Source organism: Gadus macrocephalus, chromosome 2, assembly GCF_031168955.1.
Source record: "Gadus macrocephalus chromosome 2, ASM3116895v1".
In the NCBI taxonomy this organism is placed as follows: domain Eukaryota; kingdom Metazoa; phylum Chordata; class Actinopteri; order Gadiformes; family Gadidae; genus Gadus; species Gadus macrocephalus.
The window spans coordinates 19,617,414-19,627,260 of NC_082383.1; the positions used below are offsets into that span (position 1 = coordinate 19,617,414).

At 48.3% G+C, this 9,847-nt stretch overlaps 1 protein-coding gene across 1 annotated transcript; it reads right to left on the minus strand.

Moving 5' to 3' along the window:
* Positions 1-2,604: 2,604 nt before the first annotated feature.
* On the minus strand, positions 2,605-9,841 carry cdc42ep1b (CDC42 effector protein (Rho GTPase binding) 1b). The gene is made up of 3 exons (XM_060044493.1): positions 9,459-9,841; positions 6,877-7,479; positions 2,605-3,816 (listed from the first exon to the last, which is right to left on the minus strand). Exons 2-3 carry the CDS (start codon positions 7,319-7,321, stop codon positions 3,155-3,157), a joined length of 1,107 nt encoding a protein of 368 aa, XP_059900476.1. The 5' UTR covers positions 7,322-7,479; positions 9,459-9,841; the 3' UTR covers positions 2,605-3,154.
* Positions 9,842-9,847: the final 6 nt, after the last annotated feature.

Sequence of the window (9,847 nt, forward strand, 5' to 3'; positions counted from 1 at the left end):
ATTATTGTTGTTGTAATTAAAGGTGGGGTATGGGATTTGCGAAACGCCAGCAGATTTTGAAAATACACAACTCAAATGGTCCTACCCCCTCTCCTTCAACGCTGATTCTGACTCGACCCATTCCAAGTACATGGACGCGCAATCATGCACGAGCGAACACAGATGAGCGAGAGCGAGCCATTAGCTAGTTAGCTAGCTCCAGTAGCTACCGCAGGATAACAACAGAAGCTTGCTCTGGGTCACGAGCTTTGAGTACGTGCACAAAGGGGTCGCAGGGGAGGGGGAGTGCAGTACGACCGTTTGATTGACGTACTTACTGTCCAATGCCACTCGGTGGGTCTGGAAATCAGGAGTCTTTCGAGCCCTGCCCGTTCCACAGATGATTGACTTGTTTAATTTTCATGTCAGTACTTCTAACTCAGTGGCTGTGGGTTATGATAAGGATTTCAAGTAATTTTGCAAAAATGGCCAAAAAAGAGAATCCATACCCAACCTTTAAGAATAGAATAGAACAGGGCATGATTTTACACAGGGCTGAACCCATGTTCACCAACTACGTGACCAGCAGCTTGGAGTGGTCACCAATTTCATGGCTTGTTTAGTCAAGGCTGAGAATCTCACACCACATGTAAAAATGGAGATGGATTTCAGGGACAAATGCTGCCTCTCTCTGAGCTGTATGTCAGTCCAGTGGCTGAGAACCTGACCCGATTAGTAAATGTTTTAAGATCGCCTATACATCCACAGCAATATACATGCATAAAAAAACTACCACTGAAGAGCAGGACCCTACAATCACTGTCTGCTTGCAACCCATTGGTGAGAGGCCACTCCGAGACTGGCATACTGCTGAAGTGGTGGCCAGGGATAATGGGCCACTTGGTGCAAACCTAGTGTGACGTGCTATTGGAAATGTTCAAGTACAACGTTGATTCCCCCTTCCCCTGTACATTGATTGTGACAACATGGTGAACTGGTGGGCAAATGTGATCGACACTGCTAGGTACCCAGGCCTAAACCATGTGGAATTCTATGTAATTTGTAGCTTCACAGAATAAATATATCTTTAAAATTCCATTAGATGCGCCCAAGTTTTTCTTTTTCTTATTGTTAGCACTGCTTCATATAAGTCAGGCTTTTATGTATAAATTAACAGAACTTGTAGCATATTTAGCATGTCACCTAGACCTTTTTGAGCCATCACCCGTTTGCACCCCTTATACTAGGGCGTGTTCACACAGGCAGTGTTTTTTTCAGGTGCGAGTGGATGTTTTACATTATATTCCTATGATGCAGTGTGTTTCTGTAAAAAAATTCCTGGGTGCTTTTAAAAACAACACTGCCAGCAGGTTTTTTTCACTGCTCGGTGGATTTCAAGTTGGGAAAAGTTAAACTCGCCAAGAAAAAGCACCCGACGTCAGGCAGTTGTTTGACAGCTGACCAATGAACGAGAACTTACGTCACTAGGAAAGTCCTCAAAACACGCATTGTTTAAATATGGCTTGCCTCATGTGGGTGTCTTGCTTTATTATTGAAGGCGCAACGATGCGCAAAAGGGTTTCAAATTGACTCATACTCATATTATATTGTTAACTCTATACTATACTAAAATTTAAAAGTGTTCAACTTTTTGTTGCTATCGAGTGAGAAGTGAGAGTCAAAATCCTTACAGAACCAACCGCTAAAAACACAAGGAGGGACGGAAACTCTGGACCGGCTCCGCCCTGGAGCTGGTCCGATGCATCTCCACTCTCTACTAACCGCTCTGGTCCAGCTCCGCTCTAGTCTGGCTCCGGCCCGTCCGGCTCTATTCTGGCTGAACTGACAGAGACAAGTTGCAAGATATTTGGAATTCCTATTCATGAAATAACTAAAATAACTAACTAACTAAATAATGAACTCTAAACTTGGCGCCTCCACGGACAGTGAGTTGCGGTGATCATCCATCCTTTCCTTTCTAAATATCTCAGCATGTCAGAGAGGGTAACCATGGTTTCTCCATGATGATCGTGACGTAATCACCCGTAACTCACAAGCTTGACATGACGTTCAGGTGAACGTTTCCATGGTAACAGCAAGCTCCACCAATCAGAGGCGTCGCTGTTAAGGTGCGTTCACACCAAACGCGAAGGGGCGACACGACTCCATACAAAGTCAATGTAGAGACGCGAATCTGAGCATTTTTCACTAGAGAAAACCTGCGACAAGTTTTGATTTGTCGCGCGACACTTTCGCCCTGCACAGGCGAGGGCGTTCATGAGGATTTGCAGTGCCACAAATTCGCTCAAGTTGAAATATTTCAACTTTGCCGCGACATTTGCTTGATGACAGCCAATCAGCGTTCAACAGTGTGGCCACTGAGTCACATGTGTAGCATCACAGCCAATCAGCGTTCAACCGACCAACCGTTCCCTGCGGTGCATTCCGGGTTGAACCGCAGCAAATTCGCATGACAAAACTTGCACAGCGACAGTTTATGATTTGCCACGCGACAAAATTTGGGCGACAACGCGAACGGCCGACAAATGTGTCTTTTGGTGTGAACGCACCTTTACGCCTCAGGATTCATGGCAGTTAGTATGTCTCCAAGCCATCACAAATATATATATACATAGATATTTTTATTAAAACAAGGTTGACATCATACAGAATTGTGGCTTATATTTTATCAAATACCATCATTTCACAATCTCATAGTTGCTGGTAGGTCAATAATGCTGTATTACGCAAGTTCTTTAGCTATATTTGAGATGGTTTACCAAGGTAGGTATTATTCCACTGTCGAGTTAACGTGTTATTCTTACATAGGTTTGTCTGTTAGGTGCTCTGTGGATGTTTCGATCAGTTCGGTTTAAAGGTCATCAATAAAGTCGGTCAAACCCCTGCGCAGTGCAGAGTGAGCGGCACGCCGATGACCTCTTAAGTGTTAGAAGGTAAACAACACGACACATACATCTCCTCACAGGGCCGGTGGTTCTGAGGACGACGACTTCATCCCTCTTGTCGAGACTGTCTGAAGACTTTGTCCACGTTTTCCAACAAACGTTCATGTGTTTGGACCGTGTGGTGAACCCGCGGTCCGGCTGACCAACCCATCGGGTCGTTGCCCTGCAGGCCGCATGACCGCACGGCCTTCGGCTGTATGCCTCAGCTCCTACAGTTTAATCTCGTCGTCCTCGCCGCCGGCGCGTGGCGTGGACCGGCGTCCGGAGAACGACACAGCGGTACGGAGTCCGTGGGGCGGCGGCGAGGCATCGTCCCGGTGACTGAAGGACCCGCCCCCGTAGTGGCGGGACAGCACACTGGACGCCCGCTGGAAACGCTCCGCCTCCATGGCCGGCTCCGCCCCCTGAGGGGAGCGGCAGGACGCGTCTGGCGGCGTTCTCGCGGGATCGCCGCCGCTGCCCGCCGCCGCCTCCCCTCGCTCCGTCCAGACGGAGGTTCGGGAGCTCCCCCTGGTGGAGGTGGGGGTGAGGGAGCTGGGGGGGCTCTCCAGCGTCATCTGCAGGACGGAGGAGGAGCGGTCATCCTCCTCTTCCTCCTCCTCCTCCTTCTCCTCCTCCTCATCCCCTCGCCCCTCGGCCTCCAGGCCGCCACCCGATAGGCCCCTGGGACTGTCGATCAAACTCAGGATCTCGCTCATTAGGGAAGGGCCGAGGTCGAAGGTGAAGTCGGTGAAATCGGTCAAGGAGTCAGAGAGCGTGGGAGTGGCCTGGCCGCCGCTGTCCGCTAAGGAGCTCTTCCGGATGTTTCCTTCCGGAAACTCTCTGTCCAGTCTGGAGAGACGAGGGAGAGTGACGAAGCCGGACTGCAGACCTGAGAGAGAGATAGAGAGAGCAGAGGAAGTCAGATATTTGTCAGATTTGATCTATAAACAATAATAATAAATAATAAATATGTAAACTAAATCATTTCAGGCCTCCCATGTTGTCATTTATTCTGATAGTACAAAAGTAATCATAAGCAACATGCAGTTTGTTCAACCTCTGCTACGAGGCAGCAGCTGCCACACGAGTTTTCCCTCTCTTCAAACCCACACACATTCCGCGGTGCCATGACGGCACTGCACTTTTTTCATATTCTAAAACCGGCCTGAAAAGAGCAGTAAAGCCACCGCTGAATGCACAGTTTAACCAGTGTAAGGACATAGCAAGTTACTGAGGAAGGTCATCTTGTTGTTAGCAGGCACAATATGAAAATCAAAACAGTACCTCAGCGCAGATAAACTTTTCTTGACAAGGTCAAAGAAAAGTTCACCAGTGTTTACGCACAGATACTGTGGTAGTGTATATTGGTATATTTTGGTTTCCCCCAGTCTCCAGCTAAAGTTAGTGACCACTGATCTGGTTCCTCTGTATCTGTTGGGCAGCAGCTACTCAAGCCACAGCCTGGTGAACTCCACTCCGCCATTTTCAGTATAGAGTATTTATACAGCTTTTACACAACACACACACACACACACACACACACACACACACACACACACACACACACACACACACACACACACACACACACACACACACACACACACACACACACACACACACACACACACACACACACACACACACAAATGCGTACACACCTTCGCCCACACACATATGGATATTTGTGTCCAGACACAAACATCCACTGATTGGGTGGGGGGGGTGGGGGGGGGGGGGGGGCGGTACAGCCCAGTCAAAGTAACACACAAACAGACACAACGGTGTCAAAGAAGTCCTCTTTCACAAGTGTTGCATGCAAGTGTGTGTAACTGCGCATGTGATTGCACGTGTGTGAGGTCGTATGCAGTTCTCAGGTAATGCTGGGGAGACTGAGGGGACACCCAGACAGCAGGCGGATGAACCCATTTTACATCATCATCCATCATATATCTTAAACAAGGACAAATTTGAGATTCCAGAGATGGTATCCACCTATGTCCTCAACTTGTTGCTAAACCGGCCTTGTGTGTTAAGTGCTTTGGTCTGTCGATAAACCATCAGTTGCATATCAACAAACTATAGGTTGAAAATCGTACACATTATCACAAAACCTATCACACTAAAGTGAAAATTGTCTGAATGTCTATTGATAATCGAGAGACAATCAAAAGTAATGTTATTCAGAGTCTACTGTAAATACAGCAATTTATATTACATTCCATGTCCAAGTCTGGAGGACTAAATTCCAACCTCAGTTATTCGGTCCTTTGACCTTTCTGAGAAGGACCCCCTGGGGAGAAACCTGGAGGGCGAGGAAAATCGTGGATTCATGTCTCAGTCAGCTCAGTTAATGTTGGGTTCAATGCAACAATGCAACTACACACACACAGCCACAGCCACAGCCACAGCCACAGCCACACACGCACACACACACACACACACACACACACACACACACACACACACACACACACACACACACACACACACACACACACACACACACACACACACACACACACACACACACACACACGTATTTTATAGCGGTGGCCATTATGGGTGCTCTAAAGCAGTGGTTTTCAAACTGGGGGGCGCGACGTGAGAAAAAAATTAACCCGTAAAAAACCCTGAAAGTCGATGATTCAAATCATCAGTCGTACTTCAACTGTAGAAGTAACATAACTAAATCAATTTTCAACCGTTTATCTTCGTGCAAACCATTTAAAAAATCTACACACTTGTATCTTCAATAATATCGAAACAGAATTTCGATATCATTTAAAATTTCTTCAGAATCACAGTTTTAGTTTCATCCCTCTTCGTTTTCAGCTGTTTTCATTGAAGACGTCAGCCCATTCTGATACACCTACTTCTAGACATCGTAACTCATTCCTTTTTCAACCGTTTACCATCGTTCAAAACATTAAACAAATCTACACACTTGTGTCTTCAATACTATAGAAACGGATTTTTGATAGCATTTATACTTTTTTCAGAATCAGTTTTAGTTTCAAACCGGCATCGTTTTCAGTTGCTTATAATAATTTAGGTCACCATAGCAACGCCGGTAAACAAACCCCGCCGAATAGTCGAATCTCTGGACTGAAAAGGCAGATCTGATTCGACTGGCAGTTTACACAGATTAAGATGTTCAAATGTATTTAAAAAAGGTTAAGCTAAAACATGCTTAGAAAGAAATGTGTTTAAAAATGCACAAAGATGTTGTAATGTTTCAGAAATATGTTTAAAAGATATGTTTAAAAAATATGTTTCAAATGTTTAAAAAATTTGTTTCAAATGTTTTATAATTATGATCAGAGAAGCTTTCAAAACACAGGTATTTAGAACTTTTGGGGGGGGGGGGGGGGCTCAGCTGAATTTTTCTCTCACACTTTGAAAACCCCTGCTCTAAAGCAACGGTTAGCTGTCTGGACTGCAGTCGACGATGCATCTGTTCCAAAGGGAAATTTTGTAATGGAGCGTTAGTATATAAAGTATTGTTTCTCTCTTCTGGCTGAATGTATATGTTTATTAGTCCCAAGGTTTATGTCTGCCTGCTCTCTGCCATCCAAAGTCCCCCTCAGGGCATGAGAGACACCGACCCCGGTCGACTGGTTCCAACAGTCGGGAGCTGCCGTTGGTTACCAACGTGAGCCAAGAGTTCTGCTCAATGCTCTTGCCTTATTTTTGTTTGCATTTTTATGCTTTATGAAAGAGTGAGATAGCCAGGAAAGTGAGGACAAGCAGCAAAGGGCCACGGGCAGGAATCGAACCCTGCGTCCGGCGATTAGGAATGTGCCTTAATGGTACGCGCTATACTCTGTGAGCCGGCGGGGTCAGTTCACTTTCAGACAGAGACATTCCACGGTTGCCCGGCAACAGTAAAGTGAGGCGCAGCCCGCCGCTCAGCCCTCCCCAGGCCCCTCCCCTCGCCTCCACCCACCATAGCGGTAGTAGCCCTCGTTAGAGCTGGCCGAGCTGGGGAACAGCGCCCTCTGCAGGCCGCCGTTGTGCAGGTCCAGGTTCAGCTGGGGCAGCGAGACGGCGTTCTTGATGATGGGCGAGATGGACGGCGGCGGCGGCGAGGACAGCTCCCGGGAGCCCCCCCGCAGCCGCGGCTCCGGGTTCCGGCGGACGTGGCGGAACGTGCGGGTGAAGAATCCGGTGGCGGAGTCGGGGCTCCCCGCGGGCTCCTCCCTGCGGCCGCCGTGGTTACTGAGGAAGGAGGTGTCCCCGAACACCTCCCCGCCCCGGCCCACGTGCATGGTGTGCCGGAAGTCGGCGAGCGGCGGGCTTATCATGTCCACGGAGAGGTCGCTCTTGAAGTTGCGCCGGCTCTGGGAGCCCAACGCTAGGCCCTTGAAGCCCGGGATCTTCGCCATGCTCATGGTGGCGTCACGGGGGCGTAACGTCCCTCCGTCGATGTCTCCTGTGGGAACCTCCGTTCAGCGGGCAGTTTTTTTTCCAGAAGGTTCCTTGATGTGCTTTACAACCGACCCCATTGGACGCCGTTATCCTGAGAATGAGTTGAGGGACTCTCCATCTCCTTTGGAGAGAGAGAGAGAGAGAGTGAGAGAGAGAGAGAGAGAGAGAGAGAGAGAGAGAGAGAGAGAGAGAGAGAGAGAGACAGACAGACAGACAGACAGACAGACAGACAGACAGACAGACAGACAGACAGAGAGAGAGAGAGAGAGAGAGAGAGAGAGACAGAGAGACAGAGAGACAGACAGACAGAGAGAGAGAGAGAGAGAGAGACAGAGAGACAGAGAGACAGACAGACAGACAGACAGACAGACAGACAGACAGACAGAGAGAGAGAGACAGACAGACAGACAGACAGACAGACAGACAGACAGACAGACAGACAGACAGACAGACAGACAGACAGACAGACAGACAGACAGACAGACAGACAGAGAGAGAGAGAGAGAGAGAGAGGAGAGAGAGAGAGAGAGACAGAGAGACAGAGAGACAGACAGACAGACAGACAGACAGACAGACAGACAGACAGACAGACAGACAGACAGACAGACAGACAGAGAGAGAGAGAGAGAGGGAGGGAGAGAGACAGAGAGTAAAGTTAAAACGTGTTAAATGAGCAGCATGGAGAGGAAGGCAGGAAATGTGTTGTCCAGTGGCCTAAGAATGTGCACATAATTCATTCTCCATGCAGCGAGTGCCAACTCTGCTCCCTCCTCTACCCTCCTCTCACCCCACACCCCCCTCCCTCCTCACGCCTCCTCACCCAGCCAGCCAGCTCCCCTCTCCGGCCACCCCAGAGCAGGATGTCGGAGGGCACAGTGGGTACATTCTGTATGTCTGTGTGTCCGCATGGAGTCGGCAGCACTGTTTACGTTCCTGCTCTGTTTCTGTGTCAGAGACTCTCTCTCTCTCTCTCTCTCTCTCTCTCTCTCTCTCTCTCTCTCTCTCTCTCTCTCTCTCTCTCTCTCTCTCTCTCTCTCTCTCTCTCTCTCTCTCTCTCTCTCTCTCTCTCTCTCTTCATTCTACCACCACAGATATAAATAGAAAGCCCTTTCTGTTCCTTCACACAGCACTAGCTTTAGCGTGATCAAATCCCAGCCGAAAGGTTCCAGGTCCGATTCCCCAATGTCTGCAGAATATCTGTAGGTATCCTCGAGCAAGTTTGGTCCTAACAAAAGTGAAACTAGACGCTTTTGAAGAGAACCACAAAAGCACAAAACCAACTGGAATGAAAGCCTTTGTGACTCCACAAACACATGGAGCTGCTTTGCTCCAACAAAGAGGGCAACAAACAGATACCTTCGTCTAGGCTGCTACAGACAACAGAGTAACTAGGCTACATCCTAACACTCCTGGCTTACCCTCTGTCTACTAGCTCTTCACTAGCCTCCTAGGGATATGTGAGGACTCAGTTTATAATTCAGTCTTTCTATCTAAATATAGATAATAATAATCAAATTATTGATCATGCATATTTCATATAAACATTTATATAAATCTTTGTTTAAACATGATGGTACATCTTCCATCCAGTGAGACTGGACCTCATTGATGCACACCAGTTGATGCTAACGTAGCATCGGGGCTTCCTAGCTCGCGGGCTACGTGTGTCTTGTTGGAGTTTATAAATAATCCTGTTGACGAGGCTTAATTGGATTAGCATGTCTGCTAACCCCTCGGTTAGCAGCCCGGCCGTCCGGCGGCTAGCCAGACAACTCACTGTGGGAATCAGCGCCGTCATCACCGTTTGGGATATGATGTCATCGTTTGAGATATGGCGTCTACGTTTCCTCACCATCTGATACACAGATGTCCTGCCCACCCCCGCCCCACCACCACCACCACCACCATTATAACATTGTTTCTCCATCTGGTTCATGCTTTAGTTCCTTCTCCTACTCTTTCTCAAGGACTCTAGAAAACACATTTAGATGTTTAACGTGCCGTCAACCTAAGACGACGCTTCCATGGAAACTGAATCTTGAACCAAATTCAACAACCAAAGAAAGAACCACTTCAGAAACGTTCTAATCTTCCACTTACTGGCAGTGAGTTCTGGAGGAACATGTTTTCAATCTCCTGGTTGGCGTCTCCACGGTTTCATGTGAGAGACGTGGGGGTCCGGAGAGAGACTGAGACTCTCCGGGCAGAGACAGAGAGGGTCTTGGCTTGGAGACCCGGGGAAGGGGCCTCGGATCGGTGGCACCCTCTCTCTCTCTCTCTCTAAAGATCTTTATCCGTGGCTCCACACGGCTCCTCCAACTCTGCAGTCACGGAGTCTCCGCTCAGCCAGAGGAAGCCCCTCTCTTCCGCTTCGTCTTCTTCGTCACTCGTTAGTGTGACCGCTCAGCTGTGATCCTGTGGAAGGGTTTCAAACCTTCATGAAGCAAAGGAAACAGAGAAGAAGATTCACACACAGCCGGAGGGGCCAC